Here is a 17643-nt window from a genome sequence, read left to right on the forward strand (position 1 = left end):
CTGCAAACACTTATGGTCCCAACACCAAAGCAGGAAAACATGATCTTAGATTTAAATTTTAATGTTTCATTTTCAAAGTGTAAGATTTCATAGGTTTGTTAACAAGATCTTTCCTTATGTTCTCAAACCACAGAAGTTTACTGGTCATCATTCCTGCTTCTACACATTTCCTTGTTTGTCTACACCCCTCAAAACTCCCTGGCACTAGGATAGCCAGCTTCCTTCTGAGGTACAATACCACCAAACTAAAATGAGCAATCTGTGCCCTGACTTTTGCGGTTCCAACTCATCTTGAAAGCAACAAAGTAGAGTGAGCTATGACTTTTGATAAAATAACTTCAAACACTGGTCACCATAACAAATTGCCAGTAAGACTACCAAAGGAAACTTCTTACAGGCATTGAATAATGCAGGCATTTTATACCTTGCTTGGGTCAAATCTGGAAAAAAAAATAGCAAACAGGTTGCCCGGCAGCTATTCCTTGAGACATGGAAATATATTCTGCTAGATGTTGTCCCTGAAAGTTTTTTCAGAGACACACTGAAAAGAAATATAAAGCATTATGACTCTTCCAAATGGCTGAAAGAACAGGTGACCTCTGAAGTATGCAGAAAATGAGAGCAAAACCACGTAACTTCCATTTACCATGGATACCTAAGAGCAAGACAGATAATAAAAGTCAACCTAAATTAGACGTCATGCACACTCTGCTCCTGAAATCAAAGAGGATAAAATGATTTTGAAAATATTTGCTGAGATTTTCTTGTGCAGCACAAAGCTCCAGAAAGTCTTCTTTCTATGACTTAGATCTCACATTTAAACATCACACTGTTAGGTTTATAGACAACCAAGAGGAGTTTGCTGTTAATTCACTGCACTGCTTGTTTACCTCTTATTTGATTAAGAGGAAAGGAGGCAGTTCCAGCCACAGGAAAGGAAACACTATTCAGTCGTAAGAGCCTCTGCAGCATTGTTAGACAGTGCACTAATTTATAAATTGCTCTACATGATCAAGCAGGCATACAACAACATTTTAGATCAGAAAGCAAAAAAACACAGGCATTGGCAAAACCTAAGATCACGGGAAAGCTCTGAAGAAGTTTCACACAGACAACTTTTTTTTCTACAGAAATGAACAGAAGAGACATGACAAACACAACAATGAACACACCCCTATGTTAATCTCTGGGGTTTATTCAACTAAACTGTCTCTGACTACAAAAAGCTTAGTCCAAAAAGAGAACTGGTGCACTGCAGTAACATTCCGGCTGTGCCCACTTCACAAAGACTCCACTAAGTAGGCCACCAATTTGGAAAAGCACATATACCCAAAGTGAACTCTAAAGTACTGGACCAGGGCATCAGCAGAGCACAACCGATGGGCTCGGGACCTGATTTCAGCAGGTTTCAAAACTCTGCACAGAAATGCGGGCCCGCGGCTCCTCTCGGCTGTGACAAATGCGAGGTGGGGTGTCCTGCAGCCGCCCTGCTCAGCTTCCATCCGAGACTCCTCCTCATCATCATCATCACGCATCAGGCTGTGGGATATGGGGGCAGAACGCGTATGTGTGTGAGGCTGGCGCAGAAAGCGAGGGTGAAAGAACCCGACCAAGCAGATGCACCCAGCGCGAGGGCCGTGGCCAGACCCGGAGCAGCGGCCGGGGGCAGGGAATGCCGTGGGGCAGGTGAAGCGAAGAGCAGGACCTCCCTTCTCTGGGGGCGCGGGTCAGCTCTCCGCCAGGGGCGGTCGGGAGAGCAGGGCAGGGGGCAAACGCTGCTCCCGGGGGCCGAGGGAAGCGCGGGGCGGGGGCAGGAGACGCCCTCTGCGGGCGGGGCGGCGCGGGCCGGGCGGGGGCTCTCCCGTCCCGGGGGGCGGTCCCGACCCCGGCCCCGGCTCCGGCGCCCACCCCGGCGCGGCTGGCTCACCAGAAGAGCAGGTTGGCGCAGACGAAGCCGCCCAGGCTGCAGAGGGGCCGCTCCCAGCTCAGCGCCGCCGCGATGCAGCAGCCCACGGCCAGCCCTGTCTCTCCCAGCACCGCCGCCGCCCCGGCCCCGCCTGACACCTCCGTCGGCGGCGTCTCCGCGCCTCGCTCCTGTGGGGCCTCCGGTTCCTGGGGCTGCGCGGGGAGCGCCGCGCTCGCCATGGCTCGGTGCGGCCGCCGGGCTGCGGCTGGGCCGGGCGGAGCCGGGGCCGGGGCCGGGCCGGGGCGGCGGAGGCGGGCCCGGGGCGGAGCGCGGCGCTGCCCCCGCGTTACCCCGCGCCCGCCTCCGCGCAGGTGCCGCGGGGGCGGCGCCCGGCGGGCGGGGACGGGGGGAGGCGCCGGGAGCGGGCGGGCCCCAGGCTGCCGCCCCTGGCGGGGGTTTTCCCCGGCTGCAGGAGAGACCGGCGTGAGCGTTCCGGTTCCCTGCTGGGGGAAGGCTGGGCAGCCCAGTTGCGTTCTGGATTTGGGAAGGTGAAGCCCACCGGAAGGTGTTGCCGGTGAGACTTGTCCTTCATCTGCTCCTCGCGTATATGTGCCACAGCCAAGCACAGCTGGAGCACGTCCAGAGGAGGGCCACCAAGTTGATGAGAGGACTGGAGCACCTCCCAGACCAAGATAGGCTGAGGAAGCTGTTCAGCCTGGATAAGAGGAGGTTGTGTGCACACCTCATAGCAACCTTCCTGCATCTGATTGGAGTCTACAGGGAAGCTGTCTTTGTCAGGGACTACAGTGATAGGACAAGGGGCAATGGGTTCAAATTGAAAGAGGGGAAATTTAGGTTAGACATTAAGAAGAAATTCTTTGCTGTGAGGGTGGTTAGACACTGGAAGAGGTTGTCCAGGGAGGTTGTGGATGCCCCATCCCTGGCAGCATTCAAAGTCAGGCTGGATAAAGCATGGAGCAGCTTGGTCTAGTGGGAGGTATCCCTGCCCATGGCAGGAGAGGTGAGAATAGATGATCTTTAAGGTCTATTCTAACTCCCTGACATTCTGTGATTCCATGATTCTAAGATAACAGTCCCCAAAATCCTAAAAAAAACAAATGGAAGTAAGTTGCTATTGTCATAATACTGGAAGCTTCTGAGACCACAAAGGAGCCTATGAGAGTTTGATGGCTTACATCTGCATCTTAAATATCCAAGAAACATACCTAAAATCTATACCGTCCTGTCCTGTCCTCTGCACTGCTACCTATCTGGCCAGCCCCAGGCTCCAGATGGAAGCGTGGCACTATGTTCAAGCTGGTGATGTGTGTGATAGCTGATGTGAGTGCTAGGAATCTGAATTCTGGGGAACATGCCTGGTGAGAATTGTCACTTGAGCATCTGTTGCTGCATAAGAAGAGCCAAAAATTGGAATCATTGAAAGTGTTTCACAGGATGAAGTGTGTAAAATAAAATATTTTTTACTACAAGAGCAAGAATAATAATTTTGGATTGGGAATCGACGACTATTTCAAGCTTGAGCTACCCCATTAGAATGTTTTTTTTAATGGGAAAAGGAGTCACACTCACTTGAAGCTCAATGTGTCATTTTTTTTTTCTCTGAGACAAAATAAAATTACAGCATTAAGTTGTAACATTGGCTGTGGATTGCAAGTCTACTGTGTGTTTTCACCAAATAGCCTTGGGAAGGAGTTACTTTATTTTTCTTATTCCACATGCTCTCTCTAGCACCTGAGAGGAAACATACAGAATGTTATTCTAAATAGGCAACAAACATTTTTCTAAAGGACATTTTAGTTTTATGCTAATTAGTTTTACTTCTATGCTCTTATGTCTAAAAACCTGGAGCCAGGCAGACCTACCTGAATAATAAGCCCAGCTAAAATGTGATTGTTGTCTCTGAAAATCTGGGAGAGCAAAAGGAAAGAGACAGGCTCCTCTAGCAACCTGAAACACACGTGAAAAAGAAAGGGAAGTAGTTGCAGCAAGGCTGGAGAAATATTTCATCCTCTTGCTTCAGTTTTGTGCTGATGAATAAAAATTTGTCCTAAAAAGACTTGGTCAAAGCAGGGTGTTCTCTGTGTGCTGGAAAGCAGGCAGCTGTCTCCTATGTGTGCAGCTGCTCACAGTTACTGAGCACTCCTCCTGCTGTCACTTGGGCATCTCATGCCTTCCTAGGCTGAGTAATAGTTGTTTGCTTCCCTGGTTTGAGATAGGAAGCAGAGGGAATCCTAACAGAAAATCTTAACAGTCCACAGGAGTAAAGCCAGCCTTTTTGCAAGGAAAATGAGGTAGAGAGATGGGCACAAATGAGAGAGTTTCTCCTATACTCACCCTTTTTTCAGGTCATCGCAGGATGCCAAGCTGCTGCTCTAGTGAACACTGCCCATAACTTGCAAAAACCATCCCCAGCTTAGCCAGCGGCAATTTGCTTTCCCTTGCTAGCATTCAGTTATTTCAGTAATGTGGGCGGTTCTCTCCAGCACCCAAATCTAGCTAATTCCAAGCAGTTAATAGGTAAGCCTGGGAAGGAGTCAGATGTTCCTCATGCACTTTTAAAGTGACCATGGGATACTTAGACATTGGGGTTAAAATGTTAAAATTTGGGTTTAACCAGCTATAGGATAATGGCAATGTCATCCCACTGCCCTAAGGATCATAACCATGGCAGGTTTCAGGCAATCCTCCCATACCAATATTCCACTTATTTTTTTAAATATTTGAGGATGATTGTATATTCCCCCTGCTCCAAATTTTTACTCTCTGTGACACTCCCTTCAGTCACTGGTGTTCAAAAATTCCCCCCTCTCCTCAGAAAAGGGGGAATGGAATCTGGGTGGGGGAGGATGAGGTGAGGTTTTCGTGGAAGGGGTAGACTACAAATAAGGGAACTCTTTTGTATTTTGAATAAGGTTGCATCTATTCTAGATTACTGGCCTCTGCTTTCCTGACATATACCATGAAGGATATGAACAGAAATTAGTGAAAAGCTCTTCCAGAACAGGTTTTGTAATTTAGGTAATGGAAAAAAAGAATGCTTGATGGATGCCGGTTCTCCTTTTTTCACTGTTGATTTTTTTGGGGCTTGGTTTATATGAATGATTTTACTGAAAGCACTCTGGTATAATCATTACTGTGAGAGAAGAAATGTATGCTTCATTCCCAGCCATTGAAAGTTTAGATGTCTTTTTCAGAAAAAAAATAATAGTAAATAGGTTGCCTGGCTTTGATCTTCCTGTACTTTGATGTTTTGCCTGCCAGGGTTTAAAAGGTTTGTGTGCAGTTTGAGTTTAGGATGGGAAAAACTAGGACTAGCAACCAGTGGGCAGTTGCATGGGTGAGCTGTAATGGATAGAATTAGGTTAGGGACTGTGGGTCTGGTGCTAGGGACTACAGTGTAAATGATGGATGAAAACCAAGAAGAAAGCTTTTTAAGTTGTTGTTTCAAAAGAGTTTACAAAAATAAAAGCATTCTAATGCTTCTGAAATATGTTTGAAAATGCTGATGTCATCATAAAGTATTGAATTCAGCTGAGAATTCCAACTGAAATTGAATGAATTTCCCCCCTTTTTCTTTTTCTGTTTAAGTTTGTTTTCCATTAGCTTAATTTCCTCACAGAATCACAGACTAGGTTAATTTGGAAGGAACGCCTGTATGACATTTGATCTGACCTTTCTCCCCACATGGGCACTCAGCACCCCTGTTACTTGGCTGGGACATGTTGCTCTGTATCATGCCCAGATTAGCTCTGATCATCTCTGAGGGCTAGAGATTCTGCTATGCACTCTGGGCAACCTGTTTGAACATTTGGCCTCATTCATTACGAAGAGTATTTTCTTATTATCTATTCAAAATTTCTTATTTCACCTATTTCCTCTAATTTGATTCTGCACCTCGCAGGGAAGGGCTCTGTCCCCATCCATTCTATAACCACACATCAGGTACTCTGTAAGTAGATCCCTGTTAACCCCTGTCCTCCAGAGTGAGTGAACCCAACTCTCCCAGCCTTTCCTTCTTTGTCATGGGCTGTGTGCCACTTCCATTCCAGGGGCCCTCCGGGCTTCTTCCAGTATCTGTCAGCATCTGTCTTGTCTTGAGCTGGCCCATACTGGACAAAGTATTCCATATGTGGTCTCACAAATGGTAGAGGGAGAGGAACAATTGCTTCCCTTGTCCTACTGGTGACCTATAATTAGTGCAGGATTATTGACTCTTTGCTCAGTCATACCCATGGCACTTTTTCACTAGTCTCTGCTTTGAGGCTGAGGAATTGTGTCTTAGTCACTCTTATTATTGCAGCACTCTTGTGTCTTAGTCACTCTTAATAAGGTATGACTTTGAACATCCATCTTCCCTTATCCTGAATTTTTTTCAGTTCTATAACTGAAATAAGATTTCTCAACAAGAAATAACTTTCTTTTGTGGTTCTAGTCACATCATCTCTGCATTTGTTTGAAGTAGGAACAGATCAAAGATTTGAATAGTTCCATAACATTGCGCCATGGTTTGCTTTTGTAATAATTTCTAAGGACTGCGGGACTGCTTTTTTTTTTTTTTTTTTTTTTTCTGTAACTAATGAAACGTCACCATTTGGACCCTAAGTGCTAATGTTCACTTCAGAGCCTGCAGTACAGTTCATTCTGGTATTGGGCTTCCCCATCACCTCACCCATCTCACTTTATCTACTTGGAATTTATTTGTCATTTCATTGGACAACTATTCAGTTTCATAAAGTCATGCAGGTTTTTTCAGTCTGCCCTTATCCTGGTTTTCCTGAATAACTTGATGTCATCACTAAACTCTAAGCTTGCTCTTCATCATTTTCCAGTTCAATGTTCACTGTAGGTTGAAGATCTTAGAGCCTCTCCTGAACCTCAGGGATGATCTCTTTCCTTTGTTTGGAATGGATTGTTTTCTCTTACTGTCTATTCCCTATCTTCTAGCCAATTATTTACCCACATCAGGGCTTCTTATATGTTACATAGCTTCCTTTAAGCCTTAGGTGATGAATTTTGCCTAAACCATTTTTGGAATCTGGGTAAGCCAGACTGCCCTCATTCAGAGATCTGTCAGAGAAGTTCAGCAGACTTCTAGGGCAGAGCTGTAGCAATCAGAACCTATGCTGTCTCTTCTCAATAATCATATTCCCTTAGGTGTCCACTCATTATATGCTTTATTATAATATTGAGTAGTTAACATTAAAAGTGTTTAGTTGCCTAGATTCCTGAAAACTCTAAAGACTGGTGTGATAGGTGACATACGTACCACGCACTTTTAGTTAATCCTATTTCGTCCTGAAGCTTCATGCATGCTTTTGTGGAATTTCTCCTGCATCTTTTCACTAAACTCTGATATCTTTCCCAGTTACCATTTAAGTATAGAATAACTTTCCAATTAATAATTGGCAAACAGTTTTCTTCTTTGATGCACACCCTCTTGGCCTTTGCAGCATCCCTAAGGTCTCTGTTGAGGAATATGTTTGAAATTACATCGCAAGCTCTTTGTTCTTTTATTTAACTGTAATATAATATTTAACTATGGAACAGGAGTGCATTAAGTATTGTCCTGTAATATGCAAAATACAATTAGAACTTTGACATGTCTTTAAAGTATTTTATGTACAAGTCTGTGTGTTTCAAAATACTCTTGTGTTCACTGAAATATTTATCTATTGGGCAGTTGGAATACATAGGACCTGATTGACCTTGTAAACTAAAACTGTGTGGTAGCTTGACTGTGGCTTTGTGCCAGATGCCTACACAGCCACCCCATAACTTCCCTCAACTGGGCAGGGGTGAGAAAATACAATGAAAGGCTCAGCAGTCAAGATAAGGAGTGGGACAGATCTCTCACCAGTTACTGTTATAGGCAAAACAGACTCAGCACTGGGAAATTAGTTTATTTACCAATCAAATAATGAGAAATAAAACCAGATCTTAAAACCACATTCCAAACACCTTCCCCCCACACCTCCCTTCTTCCCAGGCTTAACTTTACTCCTGATTTCTCATCCTCCTCCTCCCTACAGTGGTGCAGGGGAACAGAGCATGGAGGCTGCAGTGAGTTCATCACACGTTGTCTCTGCTGCTCCTTCCTCCTCGGAGGCAGGAATCCTCACATTCTTCCCCTGCTCCAGCATAGGGTCCCTTCCATGTGGTGCAGTCCTTCAGGAACAGGCTGCTTCAGTGAGGGTGCCCTGTGGGGTCACTAGTCCTGCCACTAAAGCTAGTCCAGTGTGTGTTTCCCACAAGGTCACAGCCTCATTTGGACACCCACCTGCCCAAATGTGGATGGTCCCCAGAAGGGTCCTGAGTTGGCTGCAGATGGATCTCTGCTCCACCATGGACCTTCATGGGCTGCAGAGGGACAGCTACCCCACCACGGGCTGCACCATGGGCTGCAGGGGAATCTCTGCTCCAGTGCCTGGAGCAACTCCTCCCTTCCTTCTTCACTGACCTTGGTGTCAGCAAGATTGTTTCTCCCACATGTTCTCATTCCTGTCTCCCACCTGTTGTTGCACAGCAGTTTTTTTCTTCTTCTTACATGTATTATCCCAGAGGTACTATCACCATCACTGATGTGCTTGGCCTCGGCCAGCAGCAGTCTGCATTGGAGCTGGCAGACATTGGCTCTGCAGACACGGGGAAAGCTTCTGGCAGCTTTTCACAGAAGCCACCCCTGTAGTTCCCCTCCTTCTTCCCTTTGCCACTACCAGCACCTTGCCATGCAAACCCAATACAAGGTGCATAATACCAGGTGACTTAAGATGAAAAATGTAACACAAGTGACAAAAATATTTGAGTTTTGATGCTCCTTCTTATTAAAAAATGCTAGTGTTTGGGACTTTTCCCCCTCACTTCTAGAGGTTACGCTTAGTGCCTATGAACTCAAAGCTTTAAGAATAGAACTCAACTATGAATTAATATATGGAAGAGTAATGCTTCAATTTTATATTTTTTGTAATAGAGATCATGATCAGGGAGCTCTAATATCTCCCACATCAGATATTCATTTTTGTTTAGTAAAATTGTGCGAGGACAGTAGTAAATATTGCATGCTCAAATGCAGTGTTGTTCATTTCTGAATCCTGGTTTTATAGAATTGTGCTAATGTAGCAATTACATACACTTATTTTAGCAATTATTTGTATGTCTTGAGTTATTAGAAAGAATAGTATTTCTGATATAACTGCTTAGGACTTGGGACAAGGGAGTTTAAAGGAGAAAATGTATGGCTCAACAGCTATGGTCAAACCCAGTTAAGCCACTTAAAACAAGTGTTATCCCAGAAACAGTACTGTACTGTATCAATCTCATAAAATATTTATGCAACAATTTATAGGTGTTTAACACCAAACTGTGCTGATCTTCCTGTCTGTGTAATCATGCCATGTAGAAGATCAGTAAGATTAATTGATTTTCATGGATCTAATTTTGGAGCTAATTACTGTAACCTCTTGGATGGCATTACCTGTTTGATTATGTGTGGTGGAGAGTTGATAATGACTTTATAGGTTCAGCTCCACTCTTCAATCAACTTCACATGAGAGCAGGCCAAGCAGGCCAGCAACCTTTTTGAATCTAGCATTTGTTTAGAGTTTATGAAACAGGCAAGGTCATACTGGAGTTGTCATTGTTAAGGAAGAATCAAAATTACTATGAATCAGCAAGTTTGGACATTTTGGCTTTATTTGTGAAAAGAGTGATCTAAGTAAAAACATTAGGTGCAATGTTAGGTTTAGTAAACTGAGAAGTTCCTACTGGGAGAAATGCCTGGATACTGGCACTGTACCTAGATATCTGAATGTGGTAACATGGATGGGGAAATACTCTCTCAGAAGGCAGGTCTTTCAGAATGCAGAATAGATAGCCTCCTTTATATGGAATTGTGCAGAGTGCATGCAAGAGCCTTCCTTATGATTAAAAAAAACAGGACTTGAAGATGGAATTTTATCAGAACCTACTGTTTTTTAATTCTAACACATTCAAATGAGAGGATGTTTCACAGAGTGACAGGATGGATCAGGTTGGAAGGGACCACAGTGGGTCATCTGGTCCAACCTCCCTGCTCAAGCAGGGTCATCCCTGTTCCCCAGGGCACATGGCACTGGATTGTGTCCAGAAAACTCTTGAATATCTCCAGTAAGAGAGACTCCACAACCTCTCTGGACAATCTGCCCCAGTCCTCAGGCACCTGTACCATAAAGAAGTCCTTCCTCGTGTTCAGGTGGAACTTCCTGTGCATCAGTTTCTGCCTCTTGTCCTATGGCTTGGCGCTTACAAGACCCTGACTCTATCCTCTTGACACTCTCCCCTCAGATGCTTATCAACATTGATAAGACTCCACCTCAGTTCTCTTCTCAAGGCTGATCAGGCCCAGTTGCCTCAGCCTTTCCTCATAACAGAGATGCCTCAGTCATCAAAAGATTAAAAGAATAATCTTTTTCACCCTCTGCTGGACCTGCTCCAGGAGCTCCATGTCTCTCTTGTACTGAGGAGCCCAGAACTGGACACAGCACTCCAGATGTGGCCTCGCCAGGGCTGAGCAGAGGGGCAGGATCACCTCCCTCAACCTGCTTGCAATGCTATTTTTAATGCACCCCATGGACAGTTTCTTGTCCATGAGGACTCGCAGATCCTTCTCCACAGAGCTGCTTTCCTGCAGGCTGGGCCCCAGCCTGTCCTGGTGAATAAGGTTATTCTTCTCCAGGGGCAGGACCCTGCATTTGCCCTTGTTAAATTTCAGGCAGTTCTTTGTCCATCTCTGCAGCCTGTCGAGGTCCTTCTGAAAGGCTGCACAGTGTCCTGGGGTATTGGCCACTTCTCCCAGCTTTGTGTTGTCTCTTCAGAATTAGGCACACCATCACCTTTCCAAGGATTGAAGTGAGGCTGCTGGCTGGTAGTTCCCTGAGTCCTTCTTCTTGTCCTTTTTTAAGACTGGGGTTATCTTTGTTTTCTTTCAGCCCTCAGGCACCTCTCCTGATCTCCATGACCTTTCAAAGGTGATCATTAGTGGCCTTGCTATGATGTTCACCTGCTCTCTCAGGATGCATAGATGCATCTCATCAAGGCCTATGGACTTGTGGAGTCAAGTTTGTCTAGGTGTTCTCTGACCAGATCCTCCCTCACTAAGGGAAGGAAGGTCTTCCTCCTGATGTTCATTTACCCTTGTCTCCAGGGTCAGAGGTCCCTGAAGGCTGATCTTGTCAGTGAAGACTGATGCAAAGAAGGCATTCAGCAGGCCCCGCCCCCTCCATTTAGTAAAAGTCCCACATAATCCTTTGGTTTCCTTTTGTTATTGATGTATTTGAAAAAGCCCTTCTTTTCCTTGACATACTTGGCCAGATTTAATTCTGTGTGGGCCTTGACTTTCCTTGCCTCATTTCTGCTTACTCTGACAATCCCTCTGTATTCAAAATGGCCTGACCCTGCTTCCATCTTGTGTATAGTTCCCATGTATGCATAAGTAATGACAGCAATTATTTTTTCATCCAACAGGTATGTTGCTCCCTTTGCCTGATTTCTTGCTTATCAGGATGCATTGTTCTTGAGCCTGGAGGAAGTGATCCTTGAATATTGACCAGCTCTCTTGGACCCCTCTTCCCTGCAAGGCCTGTCTATGGGGTTCTTCCAAGAAGGTCCCTGAGCTAAAGTTAGCTCTTCTGAAGTCTACCTTGTTGTAATCTTACTTGCTGCCCCTGCTTCCTCCTCTCCTGTTGCTGAACCCCACAATCTCATGGCCACTACAGCCAAGGCTACACCCAACCTTCACATCTCCAACAAGTCTTTCCCTGTTTGTTTATGAATTGAGCAGCTCATCGTTCCTTGTGGGATTCTCCACTCCCTGTGGCAGGAAGTTGTCATCAGTGCTTTCCAGGACCCCCCTGGCCTGTTTGTGCTTTGCTGTGTAGCTTTCCAGCAGACGTCAGGGTGGTTGAAGTCCCCCACATGAACAAGGGCCCATGACTTTGAGGCTGCTGTAATTGCCTGTAGAAGGGATAACCCACTTTGTCCTCCCAGTCAGGCAGCCTGGAGCAAACACCCAGAGTGGCAGCCTTACTCATTTGCCCTTTTATCCTGACCCATAAGCTCCCGGCTTGTTCATCACCCACGCCAAGACAGAGTTCTAAGTGTTGCCTCACTGAGAGGGCAGCTCCACCACCGTGCCTTCCTGGTCTGTCTCCTAAACAGCGTAGCCCTTCATGGCAACATTCCACTGTGGAAGTTATTGCACCACATCTCTGTAACTGCAGTGAGGCCAAAGCCTTGTGACTGCACACAGAGCTCTCGCTTCTCCTGCTTGTTTCCCCCACTGCATGTTGGGGTACAGGCATTTAACAGAAGTGTTTAATATCCCAGGGGGGTGGCAGAGGCATACGCCATAGTCCTGTCTGGTGGCTGTCCTTTTGTCTGCTTGTGCTTAATTGAAGTATCCCCTCTTAAGCCTCCTTTTGCTGCTAGATTGGTTACTATAGTTTTCCCCTTTCCTAAACCTCTAGCAGGTCTGGCCCTGTCCCTGTTCCTGTCCCCCTTCTTGTTGGTCAGCTGGTAAATATCAGAAGTGTGATTCCTGTCTGCCCAAGGAGATGTGTGTGGGTGTCAGGGAGCAAAGAAAAAATGACTTTTTATGCAAGAAAAAGGAAATAACACCTAGGCTAAATTCCTCTTGAGCTCATCAGAAACACTGTTCCCAGGAACTTGGGCTGTCTGATGAGCTCCTTCTTTTTAACAAACACCCTTAGAAAATTATTTTTCTTGCCTGAATAACAATCCAAGTGGAACAATGTTTTTGTTATCAAACTTTCAAAGAAATTACTGACCTGAATTGCTGCCAGGATGGAAAATTACTATGACTTAAGGCAGCTCTCTTGCAACCCCATAAACATCAGTCCTAACTCAGACCCTGTGAACTCTCTGGGACCACAGCAGGCTGCAATCAGCAGCCTCCTTCTGAGTGAAGCCTCTCAGGGCTAGTGAACCCTCAAATTTGCTATACTTGGAACCACTGACAGACCTTGGACCAGACCACTGCTTTAGGTTCAACTCTTCACCCCTTGACAAGGTGCAACGGCATCCAACATGAGCTGAACTCAAGGGGAATTTTTCACAGGTACATACTCCTTTAGGTCTGTTTGCGTGCTAGTCTGAATATGCCATAGAAAATTTATCATGAATATTGGTCTCTTAGATTCTTAAATATATTAGATTAATAAGTAAGTGAGGCTGGTGAGTTACTGTCATACTTGTAGTAAATTCTGTAGAATCTTTCTTAAAATTGTTTGAATTAGGCTATCAATTAAGTGCTGTTAAGTGTGGTCTAAACCTTTAGGCCTAAACCACTGGTCACTTCTGGGACTAAGTTTGGCAAAGCTGTCCCCTCTGAACCTTGTGACTCAATAGGTGGGTCTCCCTCATTCCTTTTTATCCTTAACCTTTCCCATTCTTACCCTTTTTCCATCCCCAGCCTCCATGTAAGTTACTTTTGGTAGATTTTAGATTTAGATTGATTGATTTTAGATTTTGGTCTAATTTTTCTCTGTGTCCTTTAACCATTGAGTAAGCAGTAGGGCAAACCTTTAAACAAATTTTGTCACACTTTCACTTTAATATTAAACCTGCTTTTGCTGGTACCTTTTAGCTGGTGATTCGAGTGACCTGAGACAGTTTGTGACACATGGAGAGCAAGAATAATGAGAAGGCTCCCTCCCTGTTCCCTCTCCTACCCCAACTTCCTGATAAAGACCACGTAAATTCATACTACAGGTGGAACCACTCGGTGTATGGTTCACTTCCTTGGATCGCTGCTGCCCTCTTCTGCTGGCTTCCCAAGGCTGTTGTGGCATGGGGAGTTTTTGCATTGCACCAAAGGCCTTGTGTCTGTTGTGATCTTATGGGAGGTTGTGGAATGAAATGCAGTGACATTATAGGGCTGGGCTCCACAAAGTGGATTAGTTTTATTCAGGACAGTGCTGTCATATGTGGTTGGTACCCTTTTGTACTTACATCACAGAGTCATAAATGATGTGGAGTGCTTGTGCTGTGAGAAAGAGTCCGTCAGCATTGAAAAAGCAGACACTGTTCTGGCCATGTTTCTGCGAAACGGACTTGGGCCAGCATGACTGGCAATGCTGCAACGTGCCTGTGTTGAGCATTTGAGCTGGTGCAGACCTGTGAGTACGTGTAATGCCTCAGAAATGTGGGGCTTAAACCTAGCGTTCTGATGCAACACTTCTGGGGTAAAGCAATTTCCTCTGCATAGCTTCTGTAATTAAGTTTATTAAGAATTCTGGCACCCTGACAAATGGTTGTACTGTATTATGACGCACAGGGAAAGTGCTAGACAGAAGCCTGACGATGCAGGAGGAATTGAAGCATGGCCAGCTAAGTCCAGAGGAGAGCCACAAAGATGATTAGAGGGACAGAACACCTCTTTTATGAAGACAGGCTGGGAAGAGTTGGGGTCGTTCTAACTGGTAAAGGCTCCAGGGAGGCTTTGGAGCAGCCTTCCAGTACCTAAAGGGGACTACAAGAGAGCTGGAGCAGGATTTTATATAAGGGCATGTAATGACAGAGCAAGGGAAAATTGCTTCAACTGAGAGAGGGCAGGTTTAGATTGGATATTAGAAATTCTTTACTGTGAGAGTGGTGATGCACTGGCACAGGGTGCCTAGAGAAGCTGTGGATGCCCCATCTCTGGAAGTGTTCAAGGCCAGACTGCATGGAGCCCTGAGCAACCTGGTCCAGTGGAAGGTGTCCCTGCCCACGTCAAAGGGAACTAAATGATCTTTAAGGTCCCTTCCAACCCAAACCATTCTGCAATTTTATGATTTAAGGGCATAATAAGATGAAGATATACAATTTTATTTCTATTGCAGCTGACACTGTTCCTAGGCCTGACTGTGTGGTTTCTGCCCAGCCCTGTGCTCTTGCAGGGTGCCTGGTTCGTGGGCTCCTGGGCTTTCCTTGGTGTGGCTGTATTCCACCAGGTGCAGTCCAAGGCTGTGGGAACCCAATGTGTGCTCCTGGAGGGTTTTTGACAGAGTTGGTGTAACCACCTGGGGCAACCACCATCTTCCAGAGGGGGAACGAGTGGCAGTTCCACAACTGGGGTCAGTTCCAAGCACATGGACAGGTACTCCACTTCCAAACTCACGTGTGTCTATTATGCTGTATTTATTTTGACAATCTCTGCATTTTTTCTGTTGAGTATCGACAATTATGGATTTTTTTCTCTTTGCCTCCGTAACAGTTATTGGACTACAATTTGCATGGCAGGTTGATAGACATGAATGAAGAGAAGCTCTTAATTACAGTGATGTAGTGACAAGCACTTCTGTGTACTGACCAAGAGCAAACATCCCTCCCAATGGTTGAGAGCATCCAGAAGTCAGTCAGGAGGCAAATTAATCAGGTAGTGGTGTCTGCTTCTCAAGACTGTGACCCTGTACAAGACTGTCATCTTGTGTATTCCTGGGTTGTTAACCAATTACTGATCATGATTAACTGCAGGGACTTTTCTGAGCTTCTTTATACACAGGCAAAATTCTTTCTAAACAACTTGCATATGGGGGGAAAAAAAAAAGTCAGTCTCAGATACTCTGTGTATGTGTGTGTAACTATACATATTGAAGTTATAGTTTCTTACATTCTTAAGTTCACCTTTTCTGGGAGGGTGGGGATATGAAATTAGTAGTGTGATTTAGCAAGACTTTAGGGACTGAGGGGTGGTGTCACAGATGAAGTGACTAGAAGTATCTGGCAGTGGGAGGAGGGTGGAGGATTTCTCAGAGGAAGCCTTGTAGTGTACAAAGGCTATTTACACTAAGAGGGCATTGCATGCTGCCCTGCCATGATGTGGCTGCCTAATAAAAACAAGCCATCTTTCATCAGGGCTACATAAATAGCAAAAGCTTTACTTGCACATTCACTGTGGCATGGAATTGCTCAGCAGCCCTTCCCTCTAGTCGTGTAAAGACACATTGCATGGACAAGGGCACCTGCCCCAGAACACAGCACATGCACCTTTCCAAGCAAAAGCGCGCGCACACGCACACACACACACACACACACGTAGCCTGTGCAGTAGGCTTGCCTCCTGAGAAGACAGGAAATTGAAGTTTTGTTGAAAGTCTGACTCAGTAGGAAACAGAAACAGAGCACATTACATATATTTTCTTTATTGCTGGACTTTTTTTTTTCCCAGTAAGTAGGCATGATTCCTTAAAGGCTGAGGTTTTTAACAACAGTAAGGTTTTTCAGGTCTCTTTTTTTTTTTTTCCTGTGGATAAAAAGATACCTTTGAAAAAAGTTTTGCCTTATATTACAGTATTTCTGTACAAAAATAAAGGTCCAAAATCAAATTATTATTAGCTGATATTCCCCAATTTATTTACAGGGTACTGTCAAAAACCTTCATCAGGCAACCAGGTAAAATATTAAAGCAGTTGCATTGTATAATGTTGCCTTCTCTAGTCAACTCTGAAGGGCTCCGGCCTTTGGCAGTCAGTCTGGGTTGAGGAGTCCAGCCAGAAGTATAAAACAGTGATGTCTTTCAAAGTAAAAATTATTATTAAAAACTTAAGCTGACATTATGGAGAATTGAACTGATAACTGTATTTCCATATTAGGGTAGTCTATAAATATTCTCAACTACATCTCTCTTTATCATACAGCAGATACAGAATGCAGACTTCTGCTAGTTATATGGTAATACATATTTGCAAAAGTAAAATCAGTGTATGAAAATTTTGGAATTTACTTGTTAATAAAACTGCTTATAAAGTAGCCATACAATTGTAACAACTATAACTCTGAACTATTAAAATGTACAGAAAGACTGTTTACACCATTGCACATACTTACTCCCTTTGCTTCAAAAGACTTGTGAAACACAGAATAAAGTTTGTCAAATTTTACTGACAGCTCAAATACACATGCACAGTGTGCACATCCATGGAAACAAGGGGAAACAAAGTGTTGGCGTCCATCAGGAAAGCTGCCAGCAGCGCTCCAAAAAAATATACCTTGCTCTTCTTCCCTCCCACTTCCCACCTGTATACAGGCCAGTAGATTAGTGCAGAATGGATGAATATAACTTTGTTTTCAGTGTTCTGAAAGGACAAAGAAAATCCTCTTGACTTTTATCAGCAATTTTAGGTCAATACAAGTTAGGCTTAGTATTGTAAGGCACTTATTACTGCTTGTATTGCAGCGGATCAAGTCTTAAGGCATTTGTTACATCAACAGAAGGTAATAATGCTTTGGAAAGTTTTGAATGAGCCAGCAGTTCTAGTATGTGACTATTTCAGCTGATTTTCCCCTACCTCCCTGTGGTCTTTCTAAAACATTGTTTGAAGATGTTTTCCGTTGAAACTCTGGTTCTTGGTTAGCTTGTCAACAAAGGTGATCAATGTCCCCAGGTCGTTCTGAGGCCAAGGAGTGATATATTCTATTTAGGGTGCAGTAGAACTGGTTTTGTTTTCACCTGGAGCTGCCCTGACTCCCATGACTACTCACGGATCGAGAGGTGCTGTAGCGTTTTTTCACTATCATACTGATGTAAGCTTTCATCAGCTTTGCAATGTCAACCACCTGCCAAGAGTATGAAGAGCACAGTTCTTAGTAAGGTAACAGTAAATGAATGATTTTTTTTGGACACTAACAATATAAAACTATCAAGCTTTCAACAAAACCCTTTTGCAGCTAAACAAATAAAA

The 17643-nt window shown here is 44.6% G+C and overlaps 2 protein-coding genes across 6 annotated transcripts in view; both read right to left on the reverse strand.

Moving 5' to 3' along the window:
• RETREG1 (reticulophagy regulator 1) overlaps positions 1 to 17643 on the reverse strand; it is a 124255-nt gene that overhangs the window by 61268 nt on the left and 45344 nt on the right. The window contains exon 1 of one of the 5 annotated variants that reach the window (XM_068197107.1): positions 4262 to 4280. The exons of 1 other annotated variant lie outside the window; for it this stretch is intronic. Coding sequence is in view for 3 of the 4 variants with exons in the window: in XM_068197089.1 (XP_068053190.1) it covers positions 1928 to 2145 (218 nt within the window). In the remaining variant the exon portion in view is untranslated. Of the gene's footprint in view, positions 1 to 1392; positions 1525 to 1927; positions 2202 to 4261; positions 4281 to 17643 lie in introns of those variants that run through there. 3 more of the 5 variants (XM_068197089.1, XM_068197106.1, XM_068197100.1) reach the window with 3 other exon arrangements.
• Positions 16089 to 17643, reverse strand: part of MYO10 (myosin X) — a 163634-nt gene continuing 162079 nt past the window's right edge. Inside the window, exon 41 of the mRNA XM_068197079.1 lies at positions 16089 to 17518. Coding sequence (XP_068053180.1) covers positions 17408 to 17518 — 111 coding nt within the window. The 3' untranslated portion in view covers positions 16089 to 17407. The remainder of the gene's footprint in view (positions 17519 to 17643) is intronic.

This window comes from Anomalospiza imberbis, chromosome 1 (assembly GCF_031753505.1).
Source record: "Anomalospiza imberbis isolate Cuckoo-Finch-1a 21T00152 chromosome 1, ASM3175350v1, whole genome shotgun sequence".
Lineage (NCBI taxonomy): Eukaryota > Metazoa > Chordata > Aves > Passeriformes > Viduidae > Anomalospiza > Anomalospiza imberbis.